This window comes from Papio anubis, unplaced genomic scaffold (assembly GCF_008728515.1).
Source record: "Papio anubis isolate 15944 unplaced genomic scaffold, Panubis1.0 scaffold117, whole genome shotgun sequence".
Taxonomy (NCBI): domain Eukaryota; kingdom Metazoa; phylum Chordata; class Mammalia; order Primates; family Cercopithecidae; genus Papio; species Papio anubis.
The window spans coordinates 47,749-66,888 of record NW_022160848.1 but is presented as its reverse complement, the minus strand read 5'-3'; the positions used below and the strand labels follow the sequence as shown (position 1 = coordinate 66,888).

Here is a 19,140-nt window from a genome sequence, read left to right as displayed (position 1 = left end):
TTGGTTCCAGCAGTTTCTCCAGCTTCAAAAGGAATGAATGTCTTTATTCTACAGCCCTGGAGCAAACTGTGCAGAAGAACTGAACAGAACTTCCTGTGGGCATGCATGGGGCTCACTGAGCACATTCTCATCAGGAAAGCAAGAAGTGTCTGTAAACGCAGATGTAGCAGTCTGTCTGTGAACTGTGAATGTGTATTATGAACGCCTTACTGGTAAGTACCGTGTTCTCTAAACCAGAAATTTCTCCTCCCACCTATTTTCCCCCTCACAGTCCTTTCTAGGCTCCTGCAAGGCCTTCTAGGTACAATCCTGGGAATTCCCACCCGGCACTCTGCGGCACCTTCCAGGAGGAATCCTGAGCCTATGTGTAACTGACTTGGTGTCAACTAACCATGGGTGGGACAGTGGAGTCCCTCTTTAGCTTAGATACTCTTAGAGACTAAGTAACTATTGAGCATTTTCTGCGTGAGACTTTGGGTATATAGAGACATATGGAACAAAGAGTCCCTGCCCTCAAGGAGTGTAGCAGCTAGAGAGCAGCGAGACAGTCAGCGAGGAAGGAGCCACTCTCTGACGCCCCTTTTTCTACCTGCTCAGTGCTCTGCAGGAAATGAACGGGGCGGTGATGGGCTACGGAGAGCACGTGTTTAGGGAAGGACCCACTCAGACCAGGAAGGGAGGGAAGGCTTGAGGAGACAGCATCGATGGCGTGAAGTGAAGAATGAGAAAAAGAAGCCAGGCAAGGGGTGGAGCAGGGCTGGCGGGGGCCCTGCGAGAGGGAAGAGAGTGGAGAGCCAGCCAAGCACTCACAGACTCGGGGGCTTTGATGAACACTTTACTCCTCCCCAGCTGGAACTGGTCGCTGTCCATGTTGACCGACTGCAGCAGGTGCAGGACGCCTTGCTTCTCATCTCCCTGCCAAGAGGGCCAGGTGGCTTTGGTCAGAATGGCATACCTGTGGGGACATTGGGGAGAAGAGAATCAGACTTGGGTGGGACCACACTGGCTTTCTACCTGAGCAAGGCGGCAAGAGCTCCGCTCTGAAGGTGCCCAGTGCTGCAAAGTTACTGATCATCTATTTGCCAGCTGTTCGAAGGCTCAGGCATGGACCGCCATGACTGCAAAAATCCCCAGTCTGGGATGCCCGTTCCAGAGCTGCCTCCCGCTGCTTCCCTTTCCCAGCATTCCCTTGTCAACACCCTGGTGAAAACCTGCGTACTCTTTCTACCACTGTCTAAAAATAGCATTGTGGAAGGTCACCAGGGGTGCTCTCTAGGCAAAATCAAATGGTCTTGTCTCAATAATAATCTCCCAATTTCTTCAGGGCATTTAACGACGCAAAGAGTTTTACAAAGCTCCTGCTAAGCAGCTATTATAACAATGGTATATCAACTTTCACCTTTGAAATTCTATGCATCTGGGTCATGAGGCCCTTGGGATCTGGTCCTTGGCTGTTCTTCAACCTTGCCTCTTCACTCTCACTTTGGCTTGCTGCATTTCTTCAAGAATGGCCTCTTCTTCATGCCCACCATGCCCTTTCCTTCCTCGGAGCCTCTGCCACTGCTCTTCCCTCTACTGGTGTGCTGCTCCCTAAACTCATCACTTGGCTGGCTCCCCCTTGGGTGTCTCACCTTCAGTGACACTCCCAGATAGGCCTTCTTGGACGAAAAATCAAAAACTGCTCCCTTGTTAGTTTCTCTCATAGCAAGTAATATTTTTCCTTCAGAGCATGTACTCTGATTTGTAGTTATATTCATGTTGGGGTTTATTTGGTTAATTTATGCCTCCCACATGAAGGTGAGCACTCCAGGAGACTGGATGCCACATCTGTGTGGCTCCTCCTGCACATCCAGAGCCTTAAACCATGCCTGGCACACAGCAGTCATAATGAACACTCCTGGCTAATGCAGATGGGTGCTCCCTCTGCATGAGGTGCTGTGACCGAAGCTTTTGATGTACGATCTCCTCATTCCTATAGCAACCTGATCAGGTTGGTTTTCCATTTTGCAGAGTAAGAGACAGAGGCAAATTATGACTTGCCCAAGGCTACTTAGCTAGTAAGTGTCAGAGATGGGATTTGAATCCCTGTCTGTCTCTTTCATTATGACACTGCAAAAAAGCCATGGACTGGTTCACATTTAAATTTTTTTTTTAAGATTATCCAGTCTACTATACATGCCTATTTTGTCAGAGGCTGATATAATCAAGGAGAGACAAGCACATTACAGTTTGTCAAACATGGACAGAATCATGGGCATGCGTGGGTGTGAAGTTGGAGGGCGTGGCCCACGTGCGAGCACATCCAGGGCCCAGGCACTAGGTCCCCAGGCCTTGAGCGAAGCCAGGGCCCTCCTTTGTTCCCAGAAACTACTATCAGGATTAGACTGATTTAGGACAGCCAAGGGAGAAGGGAACCTTGAGTGGCCCTGCCTTTAGGATCCAGGGCTCCCACAGGGCCAGCTGGTTGGGACTAAGGTGATTTTAGGAGCCTTCTCTGCTCCTCTCAAATGTCTGCATCTTGCCTGATAATATCATAAACTTTCTGGAGAGGTAAATCCTCCTATTCCCTAATTAGAGATAAAAAGCTTAAAAATGAAAATGCCGAGTGGAAGTCACACATTAGCATGAATAACTTTCATATATGGTATAATGACATTAATCAAAACAAATTAAGCTACACATAAATGACTAATAGCAGAACCTTTCTAGATGTGATTGGGGGAGTTAGTGAAAATGAGTAGGTGCTGGGAATCTAATTGGGTGAGGCAGAAAGTTCAAGGAGGATAGAAGTGAGAAGGAAAAGACTACAGACTTTCAAGGTGACAAGTTTCTAAGAGTACAGTTTTGCTTGGCTTGATCTAACCTAAAATTATAAACCGAAGTATATTTATTGTGCAACTGGAAATGGATCTTTATGGCAATTCACATTTTTTCCTACAAAATTAATGCTGCGTTTTTTGTTTTGTTTTGTTTTTACCGTAATGAACCTTGCAGAGACTTTCTCTCCCTTATCCTGACAAGGCCTCCACTGGTGAGGGTCTTGGCAATATATGGGAATTGCCTGGGGCTTCCTTTGCTTCCATGAAGCCTGATACATCCTGACCCCATCCTTTGGTATCGCACTGGAGACCAGGGCATGAACCAACTATACATGTCATCCTACCAAGGACACATGCCACTGTCTTTCTCTAGGATAATACTCGTGGGAGCAGGTTGCACAGGGCAATGGTGCCCCTGCCTAATTGGTGCCTGTGATAATTCTGGACAGATGGCAATAATAGCTTACATTCCTTTCATCACACATTTTCAGTTTAAGACTCAAATATGCTAATATTTCTTCTCAAGGCCTTTGTGCCGGCTCCTCTTTCTGCCTGGAATCTCTTCCCGGCTCTTGTTATCTCTTGGATCACTGATCCCAGGTTTCCTTCTCAGAGGAAACGCAGCTCGGACCCCAGGGACTCCCAGCTGCTGGCACTTGAGATTAAGGCTGTTTCTGACCTCCGAGGACACTCTCCACCACTCTGTGCTTTCCTGGGCTTCCTATTCTTTCTCCTCTCTTGCCCATGACGTGGAATGCCTTTGCTGACGAGGCATGCCTTTATCATCCCCACATTCTGAGAGGCTAGGTCAAGGTCAGAGGAAGCATGCTTGTGAGGAAGTGTAAATCATGCTACAAGATAAACTTTGCAAATCTGTTGTTTCTACCACATTCTTCCTCCTAAGCATCAGAATCCATATTTGGGCTTATTGCTGCCAACCACAGAAAGAAACACACATTGCCTAGCTCAGAGAGGTGTTTTCTGGAAAACTCATTTTCTAAGACGCAACATGGCTGCTATTTCTAACAGTTTTTTTTTTTTTTTAACACTTTATAAAGGCATAAAAGTTGTAGTGGGGAGATGGTGTAAACGGGTGCCTCCTGCTACTGTTTCAAGTAGCACAGTACTTACTTTAAGAGCATGAGGCCCACCCATGGGGGAATTAAGGCATTTTTTGATTTTTGCTCTCCAATATTCGGTCAAGAGGGATGGTTTTGATAAATATAAAGGATTTTCCAGAGAGGAAAATAACACACACTAAACACATAGAGTATTTCCTAAGCCAACACTACGCTCTGGGTAGTCTCTGAGCCATGGCTCTGTTTAGGCCTGTGAACTTCCTTTCTAGGGAGGGTGTATAATACATGCATATGTGGATAGTTGTGCTGGGTATTAATATATCCATTCTCTTCAGGCTTTTACTTTCTGTTTCTCATTTGGCAGCCTTTCTGTGGACACCTAGAAAGCAATTTTATGAACAAAGCCTTTCCTCTCACCTTTGGAAAAAATAAAGTTATATGAGATGGTTCAACTACCTGTAGACCATCACAGGATGAGACAGTCAGTGGTGGATTCTGGATGAATTCTGCATGACCAAGATCCCAGACTCAAGTGTCTTATGGAAAATGGTGTTCTCTCCAGAGAAATACCCCTGCCCATTCATATACCTGGACTTCAAGCCACTTTTGAGTGGACTGCTTCAATAACAGTTTTGAAATACAGTGTGGGGGACTGAAAATGTCCTTTTTATGGAAAAATTATCTCCTTCCAAACTTTATCCTCCCAGTAATCTTTTTTTTGAGACGGAGTTTCACTCTTGTCACCCAGGCTGGAGTACAATGGTGTAGCCTCGGTTCACTGCGCCTCCTGGATCCAAGAGATTCTGCTGCCTCAGCTTCTGAGTAGCTGGGACTACAGGCAACCGGCACCATGCCTGGATAATTTTTGTATTTTTAGTAGAGGCGGGGTTTCACCATGTTGGTCAGGCTGGTCTTGAACTCCTGACCTGAGGTGATCTGCCCACTGCGGCCTCCCAAAGGACTGGGATTACAGGCGTGAGGCACCTTGCCCGGCCCCAGTATTCTCAAACCAAGAAAAGTATGACAACAATAAAAAAGGCTACTTTTTGACAATAGACACAAGGCTATGTGTCTCTTCTGAAAGGAAAAGCTTACAGCAGGGGAGCTAAGAAGGGAGACATCCAAGGATACAAGCATTTCAGTGAAAGTTCCTCAACATAAAATGCATAAGAAATTTCACAAAATGCCTACTCAGAATGAGGCACAGCGTAAAGTACCATGCATGGAACCATGAAGCTAGCATGGTACTCGGGACAGATCCGGAAAATCAACAGAGTCAGTTCACAGCTCATGCACGTAGCACAGGATCCCTTAGACCAGCCAACCTTTTGTGGCACCAGGATTCATGGAAGATAATTTTTCTATGGACGGGGTTGTGGGGGTGGTTTTGGGATGACACTGTTCCACCTCAGGTCATCAGGCATTAAGATTCTCAAAAGGAGCGCACAACCCAGATCCCTCGCATGTGCAGTTTACAATAGGGTTTGTGCTCCTGTGAGAATCTAATGCCGCTGCTGATCTGACAGGAGGTGGGGCTCAGGCGGTAATGCTCGCTGGCCTGCTGCTCACCTCCTGCTGTATGGGCCAGTTCCTAACAGGCCACAGACCAGTACTGGTCCCCGGCCAGGAGTTGGGGTGTCCGGCCTTAGATGGTAAAAAGTGTGCACAGACTTCCTGGTCTCCTGAGATGGCAGCACTCCCAGCATTACTTATAAAAGTCAGTTTGGTTGGTTGGTTGGTTGGTTTTTAAAACAAGGTAGAAGGAAGGAGGTCTTTCAGAACTGGTTTCTCAAAAAAAAAAAAAAAAAAAAGAATAGATTAAAAAAGGTCTGATTAGTTTCTCTTTTCTTGTTCTCTTGAGACACGGTTTTGCCCTGTCACCCAGGCTAACTCACTGTAGCCTTGACCTCCTGGGCTCAAGTAATCCTCCTGCCTTAGCCTCCCAATGTTCTGGAATTACAGGCATGAGCCACTGCACCTGGACTGATGAGTTGTTTTATTTTTGTGGACACACAGTGGGTATATATATTTATGGGTTGCATGAGTTTTTTTTTTTTCTTTTTTACTTATTGCATGAGCTATTTTGATACAGGTATGCAATGTGCAATAATCACATCATGGAAAATGGCGTGCCCATCTCCTCAAACATTTCTTCTTTGTATTACATGAAATTCACTTGTACTCTTTCAGTTGTTTTAAAATGTACACTTAAATTATTTTTGACTATAGTCACCCACTTGTGCTAGCAAACACTAGGTCTTATTCATTCTTTCTATTTTTTTGTATGCATTAACCATCTCCACTTCCCTTCCCCTCCCCCCATTACCCTTCCCAGCCTCTGGTAACCATCATTTTATTCTTTATCTTGATGAGTTCAATTACTTTAATTTTTAGCTCCCACAAATAAGTGAGAACATGTGATGTTTGTCTTTCTGTGCCTGGCTTGTTTCACTTAACATAATGATCTCCAGTTCCATCGTGTTGTTGCAAATGGCAGGATCTCATTTTTTTTTTGAGATGGAATCTCGCTCTGTCACCCAGGTTTGAGGGCAGTGGCGTAATCTCAGCTCACTGCAAACTCCGCCTTGGGTTCCAGCAATCCTTCCACCTCAGCCTCTTGAGTAGCTGGAATTACAGGTGTGTACCACCACACCTGGCTAATTTTTGTATTTTTAGTAGAGGAGGTTTCACCATGTTGGCCAGGCTGGTCTCAAACTCCCAACCTCAAGTGATCCACACACCTTGGCCTCCCAAAGTGCTGGGATTACAGGCGGGAGCCACCACACCTGGCCTGGATCTCATTATTTTTTATTCCTGAATAGTACTCCACTGTCTATGTGTATCACATTTTCTTTTCTTCTTCTTTTTTTTTTTTTTTTGAGACCGGGTCTTGCTCCATCACCCAGGCTGTATGTAGTACAGTGGCACAATCTTGGCTCATTGCAGCCTTTGCTTCCCGGGTTCAGGAAATTTTCCCACCTCAGCCTCCCGGGTAGCTGGCATTACATGCATGGGCCACCACACTAGGCTAATTTTTGTATTTTTAGTAGAGACAGGGTTTCACCATGTTGGCCAGGCTGATCTCAAACTCCTGATCTCAAGTGGTCTGCCCACCATGACCTCCCAAAGTGCTGAGATTACAGGCGTGAGCCACCGCATCCAGCTTGTATCACATTTTCTTTATCCTTTTGTCTGTTGATGGACGCAGACTGCTTCCAAATCCTGGCTATTGCGAATAGTGCTGCCATAAACATAGGAGTGAAGATATCTCTTTCACATCCTGATTTCCTTTCTTTTGGCTCTGTACCTAGGAGTGGGATTGCTGGATCATATGGTAGCTCTATTTTTAGTTTCTGGAGGAACTTCCAAACTGTTCCCCATAGTAGCTATACTAATTTACATTCCCATCAACAGCGTAGGATGGTTCCCTTTCTCCACATTCTCGCCAGCATTTGTTATTGCCTGTCTTTTGGGTAAAAGCCACTTTAATTGGGGTGAGACACCTCATTGTAGTTTTACTTTGCATTTCTCTGATGACCAGTGATATTGAACACTGTTTCATATGTCTGTTTGCCATCAGCATGTCTTTTTTTGAGAAATATCTATTGAGATCGTTTGCTCATTTTTTGGATTGGATTATTAGATTTTTTTTTCCCACAAAGTTGTTTGAGCTCCTTCTATATTCTGGTTATTAATCCCTTGTCAGATGGATGGTTTGCAAATATTTTCTCCCATTTCGTGGGTTGTCTCTTCATTTTGTTGATTGTTTCCTTTGCTGTGTGGAATTTTTTTTTGAGACGGAGTCTCGCTCTGTCGCCCAGGCTGGAGTGCAACGGCGCCATCTCAGCTCACTGCAACCTCCGCCTCCCTGGTTTGAGTGATTCTCATGCCTCAGCCTCCCAAGTAGCTGGGATTACAGATGTGTGCCACTGCACCTGGCTAATTTTTGTATTTTTAGTAGAGACAGGTTTCACCAGTTGGCCAGGCTGGTCTCAAACTCCTGACCTCAGGTGATATGCCCACCTCAGCTCCCAAAGTGCTGGGATTATAGGCATGAGCCACCGAGCCCGGTCCCTCTTAATTATAAAAGGGTATTTTGGGGCCGGGAATGGTAGCTCATGCCTGTAACCCCAGCACTTTGGGAGGCTAAGGCAGGAGGACTGCTTGAGCCCAAGAGTTCAAGACCAGCCTGGGCAACCAAGGGAGACCTTATCTCTTAAAAAAAAAAAAAAAATTTTAAAATGATGATCTAAGCCAAGCTTCTTCCACTGACTGTGCCCTGTAGGGGAAACATCAGTCAATGTCTGGATACAATTCTGGATGTCACAACTCAGAGGAAGGTACATACTGGCATCTAGTGGGTGGAGGCCAAGAAGGCTGCTAAACATCCCACGATAGACAGCAAAGACTCGGAAGCAAAGAATCTTCCAGCCTAAAATGTCAGTGTCTGAGGCTGAGAAACTCTCTTCTAAGCTAGTGTTACCGATCTGTTTAAGGAAGTCTCGTAACTAACATCTCAGTTGTTTGTCAGCAAATGGATGGTGCTATGGTGATGCAAAAGCTTTACAAATATATTTTCTCAACTTCCTAAATATTTCTTTCACGTAGTCCTGCTTACACTATAGGTGTACTGATGTCTTCAATTCAGAGAACAAAGAGGATGAACCTTGTTCCTAGTCTAACTCACCTCCAAAATTATTAGGAAACTCAAATGTGGGGGACTGAGTTTCTGAGGCTTTATTATACGAAATGATTAGCCCTTTTTTAAAACCTCTAAATGGTGAGTCAGCTGTCCTAATCTCATAGCACAAGAAACAACAGCCCTAAATAAGAACTGTCTTATGAGAAATACTAGATTCCAAAGACAGTAATGAACCTCTTCTTCAGTCTATTAGTTCTTTGTTATATACAATCTGAATTAAAACAGACAAACAAAAAAAAACCATTATATCCAGCCCCTGCATAATATATCAGGAAGATGTAACTGTTTCTGACTCAAATGCTCAATTTGGCCCGGTGTGGTCATTCATGATGATGATCCCTACACTTTGGGAGGTTGAGGTGAGAGGATCACTTGAGAGCAGCCGGGACAACATAGTGAGACCCTGTCTTTATGAAAAGTAAAAAGTCATCTGGGCGTGGTGACGCATGCCTGCAGTACTAACTACATGGAGACTGAGGTGGGAGAAAATGGCTTGAGTCCAGGAGTTCAAGGATGCAGTGAGTTATGATTGCACCACTGCACTCCTGAGTAATGGAGCAAGACCTTGTCTCTAAATAAATAAATAAAACACTAAATTTGGCTTGCTTCTTTTTTGTTTCCCTATTCCTTAAAGGAAATTAAATGCATGCTGAAATATGGTGGAACGCCACAGAATCATTAGAGAAGTTAGAGTGATGTCACATTTTAGGGGTACTACATTTTATCCTTTTACAAACAACACAAAATAAGAACAATTTAAGTACGGGTCCTGCCAAATACATGTTAAGGGATATATAAAAACAAGTTTAAATTTATACATGGATTGTACAAGATTTTTGAGGTGAAATATTTTAAGCTTATTGTCTTAAGTGGGTTAAATATTTTCCTGAAATTGTCTTCATACTGTTAATTTGTTCAGTCAAGTTAAACCTCCACCCTTCCTGTAGCACAATTATCAAGAATTCCTGAACTTATGTGTTACACTAAACAGACAGCCTAATGAATAGTTATGGCTATTGATTTATTCTACAAGAAATAACAGTAAAAGAATTGTTACTACGATGCAATAATAAAAAGACAAAACACCCAATTAAAAAATTGCAAAGGGCCTAACAGACATTTCTCCAAAGAGGAAATACAAATAGCTAATAGGCACAGGAAAAAATCCTCAATATAATTTGCAATCTGGGAAATGCAAATCAAAACCACCATGAAATACCACTCCACACTCACTAGGATGGTTAGAAAATAACTTATGTTGGCAAGGATTTAGATAAATTGGAAGCCTCAAATACTGCTAGTGGTATAAAATGTAAAATGGTGCAGTCACTTCAGAAAACAATCAGGCAGTTCCTCTCAAAGGTTAAATGCAGAATTACCATATGACCAAGCAATTGCACTTTTTGTTTTTTTTGTTTTGTTTTGTTTTGTTTTTTTTGAGACGGAGTCTCGCTCTGTCGCCCAGGCTGGAGTGCAGTGGCTGGATCTCAGTTCACTGCAAGCTCCGCCTCCCGGGTTTACGCCCTTCTCCTGTCTCAGCCTCCTGAGTAGCTGGGACTACAGGCGCCCGCCACCTCGCCCGGCTAGTTTTTTGTGTTTTTTTAGTAGAGACGGGGTTTCACTGTGTTAGCCAGGATGGTCTCGATCTCCTGACCTCGTGATCCGCCCGTCTCGGCTTCCCAAAGTGCTGGGATTACAGGCTTGAGCCACCGCGCGCGGCCTAGAGACGGGATTTCACCATGTTAGCCAGGATGATCTCGATCTCCTGACCTCGTGGTCCGTCCGCCTGGGCCTCCCAAAGTGCTGGGATTACATGTGTGAGCCACCGTGCCCGGCCGCAACTGCACTTTTAAGCATATACCCAAAATAAATGAAATATGACCGCATAGAAACTTGTACACAGATTTTCATAGCAGCATTATTCATAATGGCCAAGAAGTGGAAACAACTGACGTTTATCAACTGATGAATGAATAAGTAAACTGCGCTATATCCATACAACGGATTACTATTCTGCAATTAACAGGAAGGAGGTATTTAAGTGCAACATCATGGATGAATCTTACGTTCAGCGAGAGAAGCCAGTCACAGAGGACACATACATGATTCCATTGCTATGAAAAGCCCAGCATAAGCAAATCTATAGACAGAAGGTAGATAAGTGACTGGCTGGGCCCGGAGGCAAGGGGAAAATTGGTTGACAACAAAGGGAAGCATGACTTCTTTTCAGGGTAAGAAAATGTCCTAAAGTTAACTGTGGTGATAGCTGCACAACTCTGTGAATATGTTAAAAGCCACTGACTCATACACTTGAAGGGGGTGAATTGTATAGATTTGAATTACAGCTCAATAAACCTGTTTTAAAAAAGGCCAGAGTCACTAGTTCATTACCTCTGTAGGAATTTTTGGAAAATGCGCCGATAGGCATAGCCAGCTCTTCTCACTCGAATGTTCTCTTTCAGACCCAGATATTCAACTTGATGCTTTACCCTGTGCAAAGGAGAAAATGGGGCCTGGACATTACTGGATAATCCTTTCACCCGTGTTCTCACCAGCCATTCCCCAAACCCCCAGTTCCAAGCTGTAGGGAAACATATTCAAAAGACTACAATTTATAGCATTCAAACACTGAGCTGACCTCTCAGATGACATAATGCTAATTTTAAAATATTGAAATACAGCAATTAGGCCAGGCACGGTGGCTCACACCTGTAATCCCAGCACTTTGGGAGGCCGAGGAAGGTGTATCACCTGAGGTCAGGAGTTCAAGACCAGCCTGGCCAACATGGTGAAACGTTATCTCTACTGAAAATACAAAAATTAACCGGGCGTGGTGGTGTGCACCTGTAGTCTCAGCTACTCGGGAGGCTGAGGCAGGAAAATCACTTGAACCCGGGAGGCAGAGGCTGCAGTGAGCCGAGATCACACCACTGCACTCCAGCCTGTATGACAGAGTGAGACTCCATCTCAAAAAATAAATAAATAAATAAAATATAGTCATTAAACAACAGGGTATTACATATCTGTTTCAAAGAATAACAGTAACACAAAGACCCATCTAACTATCACCTAGAGTATGAACAAAAATATTGGTTTATCAGAAGGCTAAAGGAAAGAACTTTTAACTTTTGAATTAAATGATGCTAGAGCTTCCTTCTTTTCTTTCTCTATCTTTCTCTCTCTCTCTCTCTCTCTTTTGAGACAGAGTCTGGCTTTGTCATCTAGGCTGGAGTGCAGTGGCACAATCTCGGCTCACTGCAACCTCTGCCTCATGGGTTCAAGAGATTCTCCTGCCTCAGTCTCTCGAGTAGCTGGGATTACAGGTGTGTGCCATCAGGCCTGGCTAATTTTTTGTATTTTTTAGTAGAGATGGAGTTTCGCTATGTTGGCCAGACAGGTCTTGAACTCTTGGCCTCAGGTGATCCACCACACCTGGCCCATCCTGGTTTCTTAATAGTAAAAATCTAGCAATCTCTTTTGAAAAAATAGACGTAAAGAACTATTAGGTTAATATTCTCACACATGAGGATTTTCATACCAGAAGATGGCCCATGCCCCACACCTTGGGGTTGCTGTTTTGGAAGGCCTGCTGGGTCTAGGGTGGAGCACGGACATGTGCCTTATGAAAACCCACCACTTGCTGGGAAACATGGTGTTCTGGATGCCGACAGATCCTGAACACTTGCTTCAGATCATCCACTCTGGGAAGTTAAATTGGCCCTGGGCTGCGTGCTATGCAAGCTGGCTGAACACAGACACTTGGAAACATGGTATTTGAGGCAAATTAGACATAAAAAGTAAAGTCTCTCTCTTTCGAAGACAGAATGTCAGGACTGTGCTGCAGTAGGGAGGTAACTCCTCGCGCTCCCTGTTTGGTACATCTGGGGTTATCTGTGCTGACAGTGGGGCTAACTCAGCAAAATGGGCCTTCAGGAGCTGCGGAGCTGAAAAGGCCATCAGAAGCATCCTCATTCCGATGTCATGCAGGTTCCCGACAGCCGTCTCCCCAGTAAGGCTCTCACAGAAACCACCATTTCCAAGTAAGCCTCATACTTGCAGATGTCTGCGGTGGGCCAGTCACACACAGTCCCTATTGCAACATGGTAGGGTCACCAAAAAAGGACAATGCTGTGATTCCTGCTGGAGCCCACACAGGCAGCACAGTGGTTAGGAGCCTCTGGCACTGCATTCCTGCTGTGCCACTGGCCCTGCCATGATGCAACTTCTCTGTGTCTCTCAGTTTCCTCTTCTGTAAAAACGGGAATGGTGGCATAAATTCTTTTTTTCTAGATGAGTACTTTCTATGGAAAGCACTTAGTTCGTAGCATGAGCAAAGTAAAGCTGTTATTATTCTCATCCATTCCCAGCTACAGTATGTAAACCAGGAAAGGAGAATAGAGAAGGAAACGGATTTTTCACAGTATGGGGGTTCTCAGGAGCAGTGTGATGTGCCTGGGCCTGGAGGGGTCAGTTGAATCCACAAGGTGCAGAGGACAAGGCAGAGGGCTGTGAAAGCAAAGGCACAAGGATAGGAAAGGCCAGTGGCGGGGTGCTGTAGGACAGGAGGAGGGGTACAGATGAAGCTCACACTGGGGGTGCAGCCTTGGCTGATGGGAAGGATGAGGTCACAATGGGAGTGGTGTTTAAGAGTCTCCAGTTTGATGGGTCTTACAGAGCCAAGAGCCAGAAATGCTGATTCCTCTAAGATTATTAACTTTTAAAAAGCCTCTATGCACAAAGAGTTAAGCCGGGTGCAGTGGCTCACGCTTGTAATCCCAGCACTTTGGGAGGCCGAGATGGTGGATCATGAGGTCAGAAGTTCGAGACCAGCCTGGCCAACACAGTGAAACCCCGTCTGTACTAAATATCCACCTTTGCCCATATAAGTCAGACAGAGACAGAGAGAGACAGAGAGAGAGAGAGAAAGAAATACGTCAATTAAAAAGGTAATTAAATTAAAAATAATTAATTTTCCTTTCTCTCATCCTCCAAATCTAAAACTCGCCACTGGCCTTTTCTCTAGTGAGAAAAATGCATGGAGCTGTTCATTTTAAGGTTCTGCTCATTTCAAAGTACTTTTCATAAATACTGGCTTCACGCCAGGCTTTCGAGGCAGGAATGCATCACCCATTAATTCAAGCAGAAACGTTCCTTTCCCATGAATCACATAGGAAGGAATATTCCTCATGTTAAAACATTGTTTCATTCATTACAGCTTCCACCATCAAGAAATTTTCTTGTAGAAATCAGTCTAGCAAGTCCTGTAATGTTTAAAATTTGGGGTCACCAAAGGGACACAAGTTGATTTTTGCATATTCCTGGAGCACTGTCACCTCCTCAGCAGTCACCGGCCAGACAGTGCCCGGTTGTTCCCTAGGCTATGCCAACTCCGTCTTGCAGAGAGAGTCTTTTTCCAAGACTGTCCCTGGCCGTTTACTCAAATTGATCAGGGCTAGAGAACTCTGCAAGGCAGCAATTCAGAACCCAAACAAAAACACATTTGCAACAGGAAAAGAAAAACCCCATACCCCATAAACTTGTGGGATGAGTAACCCTCTTCACCAGGAGCTTCAACTGGGTGTGTAATCCTGGCCAGTGAAGCACACTGCCCTTTCACGGACCCCAACGCTCCTGACTCACTGATGGAGTGAAACCATCTGTTACACAATAAACCCAAACCGGGATTAAGGGTGGAATCCCAGAAAGCGATCTTACTGGAATTATAAATCAATTATAAATCAATGCTCGACCGACTAGTACCTTGAACTTCTTAAAACCAGTTTATCTGAATGCGTGTCATTTTTGCTGCAATTCAAAGAAGTGGAATCATTAAAAAAAAAAAAAAAGAAAAGAAAAGAGAAAATACCATCCTCATCCTATGAGGATTTACTGAATAAAATGTACCACTCATTTAATTTCTCCATTTTCTGATATTCCAATGAATCAAGGTGGATTTTTACAAGAAGGTAGCATCAGCGTTGGTGAACTTCCAAGCAGCTATTACAAAATTTCTATTTTAGAGGTGCTTTCAGCAGAACTATCTACGTGGGGTAGAGGATGGTGTGCTAGGGGAGGTACTGCATTTGTAGGGCAAGTGAGATGTTTTCATTTAAGAGTATTTTCTGGGAAGGACAGGTGGATAGAGGTTGAAATGGGGGAAGGTGGGCTAAGACCCCCTTTGGCAATACCTCTGCTTCCAAGACTCTCATAATTTATTTCTAAGGTTGACTACAGATTCGATTGGAGTAATCATATTGGAGTATTGATTTAATATCACTGTTCTATTGTGTGTGTGTGTACATGTGGATGTATGCGTGGGTGGGATGTGCACGTGTGGGTATGTGTGAGAGGTGAGTGTAAAAGTGACAGAGACAGAGGCAGACTGACAGCCACTGTCTGGAAGCCTTCATTCTGTCAGGCGGAAGGAGATCCTATTCTAGATGGACCCTCTTAGAAGGAAGGAACTGAGGGCTAAGGAGATGAAGTCTCACTCTAACGACTTAGTGATATGTCAGTACCAGGACACAGGTCTTGCAAATCCCAGTCTAGTTCTTTGCTCTAGATCAGTGATTCTCCAAGTGCAATGCCTGGGCCATCATCACCAGCACCACCTGCAAGATTTTTAAGATGTACATGCACGGGCCCACTTCAGACTCACAGCATCAGAAACTCGGGATGGAGCCCAGAAATCTCAGCTTTAACAAGGCCTCCTGGGGATTCTGAGGCAGGCTCAAGTTTGGGAACCAACGTAAGAGGGCAAAACAAGATGTTTTCTATTTGATTGATTGACTGATTGATTGATTGATTGATTGACTTGGGGTCTCACGCCATCTCACCTGGGCTGGAGTGTAGTGGCTCAATCATGGCTCACTGCAGCCTAAAACTCCTGGGTGTAAGCATATTACATTTTTAGACGGGAAGAGATGACAATGCTGCTACCCTCTTAGTCTGAAAGGAGAAACTGAACTACACATTTCCCAAAAGCAGAGGCCAAACTAAGTACATCCAAGAGAAGGGATCAGATGGGGAATGCTTATATTTCATGTCCCAGAGAAACTGTTGAGGGAACTGAGAGGGATTAACCTGTAGAAGAGAAGATTCAAAGGAAACACGATGGTCACCTCGAACTAACAGAAAAGCTGTCCAGTGGCAAAGTGACGAGAATGATTTTTCTTTTCTTTTTTTTTTTTTTTTTGAGACGGAGTCTCGCTCTGTCACCCAGGCTGGAGTGCAGTGGTGTGATCTTGGCTCACTGCAAGCACCACCTCCCAGATTCATGCCATTCTCCTGCCTCAGCCTCCCGAGTAGCTGGGACTACAGGCGCCCGCCACCAAGCCCAGCTAATTTCTTTTTGTATTTTTAGTAGAGACGGGTTTCACCATGTTACCCAGGATGGTCTCAATCTCCTGACCTTGCGATCCGCCTGCCTTGGCCTCCCAAAGTGCTGGGATTACGGGTATGAGCCACTGCGCCTGGCCGAGAATGATTCTTACGGCATGTTTTCAAAGTGAACTAGAGAAGGACTGTACAGCCTCCTAAAGTAAGAATTGACCAAAGAAGAGCTGGTCATTTTAGAAAGTATGAGCTCCTCATCAGGGCCTGAATATCATTAATGGACAATATTATAGAAGGAATCTGACTACATTAAATCGAAAAATTTCAGAGATTGAATGGAAAAGATGCCTTAAGGGGCCAGGGGTGGGGGCTCATGCCTATAATCCCAGTACTTTGGGAGGCTGAGGCAGGTGGCTCATGAGGTCAGGAGTTCAAGACCAGCCTGGTCAAGATGGTGAAACCCCATCTCTACTAAAAATACAAAAAGTAGCCAGGCGTAGTGGTGGCACCTGTAATCCCAGCTAGTCAAGAGGCTGAGGCGGGAGAATCGCTTGAACCTGGGAGGCAGAGGTTGCAGTGAGCCAAGATCATGACACTGCACTCCAGTCTGGGCGACACAACAAGACTCTGACTCAAAAAAAAAAAAAAATTCCTTAAGAATATGCATCTATGGATGAGATTATTCAGAAACGTTGTGGATTGAAAAGATGGAAGCTCCTACATCCACGCAGCCTGGCTTCTTCAGAGGAGAGAAAAGACTTAGGCTGCACCCTGAAGTATTCAGTATTCAATAAAATGAACTTTCAGACAGTAAATGTTTGACCTACGTGTTTTTCTTACTATGGATCTGTTTCTTCCTCTAAAGGATCAGGTATCATCTGTCTGCCATGGTTTAGGATCTTGCTGGCAGGATGGAAAATGGCCACACCTATCCCTCGCAGGAGGTAATTGGCAGCTAGGAATTTTAGTCCTGGTCTTCCCGTGGAACCTAAACCTGGAGATCTTCACTCGACACCTGAAAGAGCCTATCTTCTTTTCTCCAAGAGAGAAGACAAGAGGTAGCAATTCCAGTAGGCTCCCATCCTGGGACTGTTATTAGGTGACGATGGCTGGGGTCCTCTCTGTAGTTTAAGTGTCTCCCCAGCCCTCCTTCCCATGCTTCTGTGGACAGTGGGATCAGGCCTCTGAACAATGTGTGTCTGGGTCCCCCAGTGGGCCACAAAATTCACACCCTCTAGCCTCCTACTCAATGCCGCCATTTCCTCCTGCCCAGGCCACTTCCCTAAATGCTAGTTGTGGGAGGAACAGTGACATGGGCTTCCTTGGAAGTCAGGGCGGAAAAGGCTCGATGAATTCTTATGCTCCACATTTCCTTTTGACATCTTCCCTTTGACATCTTTCCTCCCAGAGTCGTTCTGCTCATCAGCAAGGTGTTTAGGGGGAATGCCAGAGCCTCCAGTGTGTCCCGGTGTCTTCATGAGGCATAGCAAATGCTGGACCGTATTTCTACCAGGTCTTCCGCCCTTCACTTTCCACCCCAAGCGAAGCATTCTAGGCCACATCCTGTGGGTCCGATCAGGGGCTGGGTGTACTAAGAATGTCTACACAGAACCTCAAACTCATTTTAAAACCATTGTGACTCTGCGGTATGAGGTTATGTTTTGTTTTTTTTCCATCTGCCCCCAGACTAGCCAAGATCAACACTACAAACTGCTAATTCTGAAATGAATGGCACTGCTAACATTTTAGGAAATGACACAGAGGAGAAACAGTATATAGCCTTTGTCCTGAAAAAGTTAAGACGCAAGAGCACGACAAAGACATGTGCGGGCAACTGACACTGCTCCTGCCTGTGACGGAGGACAGCTCACCTGGAGCAGAGGGAAAAAGGTCCCAGCCCCACCTAAGCTGGTTTCCCCCTATACCTGCTTTCCTCCCAGTCTCTGGGCTTCTTGGTTTCATTTGGCTTGATGCAGCGAATGTAGTGAGGCGTACATTTCATCAGGGTGCTCACGAGGTCATTGGCTTGTTTCTAGAAAGGAAGAGCAGTATCAGCATCACGGAACTTTCACTACAGAAGATCAAATTTCAAAGGAGGCTTGTAAAACTCTAGTGTAGAAATATATAGCTAGGAATTCATCTTCATGACAATCTGCTCATTAAGCTTAAGTCAGGTCTACTAAACTTTCCGAAAGCTCTGCCTACTTTTATGATGACTTTATCACTCCTAAATGGGTTTGAAATTCAATCTTCAAAAGCAACTAGGCATTTTTAATACAGTTAAGAAAACAGAACAACAACAAAAAGCAAAAATCCCAATAAATCTTCACATACAACATGATTTTCAAGTGGTACAGTGAAGCACGTCAGTTAACAAACTAAGTTCATTTTAGACTGATAGAGGGCCTTTGAAGATATATTGTTCTCATTAACTTTTTGCCCCCAAAATTATTTGTAAGGATAAATCATCAAATCCCCTACATTCTCTTTTCTGGCAATCCGACTAATGAAGAATCACTTTGCTAAAGTGATGAAAATTCACAGTTGAAGAATTGGACATTCATAAAAATCTGAGAATTTATAAACTTTTGATATGCCATTTCATTCAGTTTCTTCCTCAATATGTCCATTTAAAAACCTGCGGAGTCAGAACACTTTATCTGTGGCTGATATCTCACTTCTTCGCAAATCTAGAATATTCCATATAAAACCATCTATTAATGCCTGTGTGCTGGGTACCCAAAGTATAAATGGATTCAAGCAGAAAAAGCCACATAAAGCAGAAATCGCTTACGAAGTATTTTGACCCCTGAGAATCCCAACCTTTGTTTGAAGAAACGGGAGTAGAGCTCACATCAGCATTCCCACCCCACAGCTGAGCACGCCCTGTGGGTCCAAGGATGTGGTACACATGCGAACTCCACTTCCAAGCAAAGCAGCATGAAGAGAGAAAACCTCTAAAAGAAAAAAGCCAAAAGGGACCTCCAAAGCCAGAAAACCGTTACAAAGTCAGCAGAAGGGATTTGCTTGCAAGAGACAACCCTCTCTCAATTAGGACTTTTCTGTTTTCATGGGTTTCGGAAATCTGAAACCCTTGAGAAAAACTATTGAGTATATTCAAAGCAAGATATTCATTGGTGAATGAAATTCTCTGTTTAGATGTGCAGGAAATAGCTTTCTTTGCGATGCTTGAAATTGAGGACAG

General features: G+C 44.4%; 1 protein-coding gene across 2 annotated transcripts in view; it reads right to left on the bottom strand.

Annotated features, from left to right (window-relative positions):
• The window catches only part of LOC101026682 (unconventional myosin-Ie), a 102,950-nt gene that overhangs the window by 41,976 nt on the left and 41,834 nt on the right, over positions 1-19,140 (bottom strand). The window contains exons 13-15 of one of the 2 annotated variants that reach the window (XM_031661248.1): positions 17,861-17,967; positions 10,992-11,090; positions 811-955 (exon numbers count right to left, since the gene is read on the bottom strand). In XM_031661248.1, coding sequence (XP_031517108.1) covers positions 811-955; positions 10,992-11,090; positions 17,861-17,967 — 351 coding nt within the window. The remainder of the gene's footprint in view (positions 1-810; positions 956-10,991; positions 11,091-17,860; positions 17,968-19,140) is intronic. The other variant, XM_031661249.1, reaches the window with a different exon arrangement.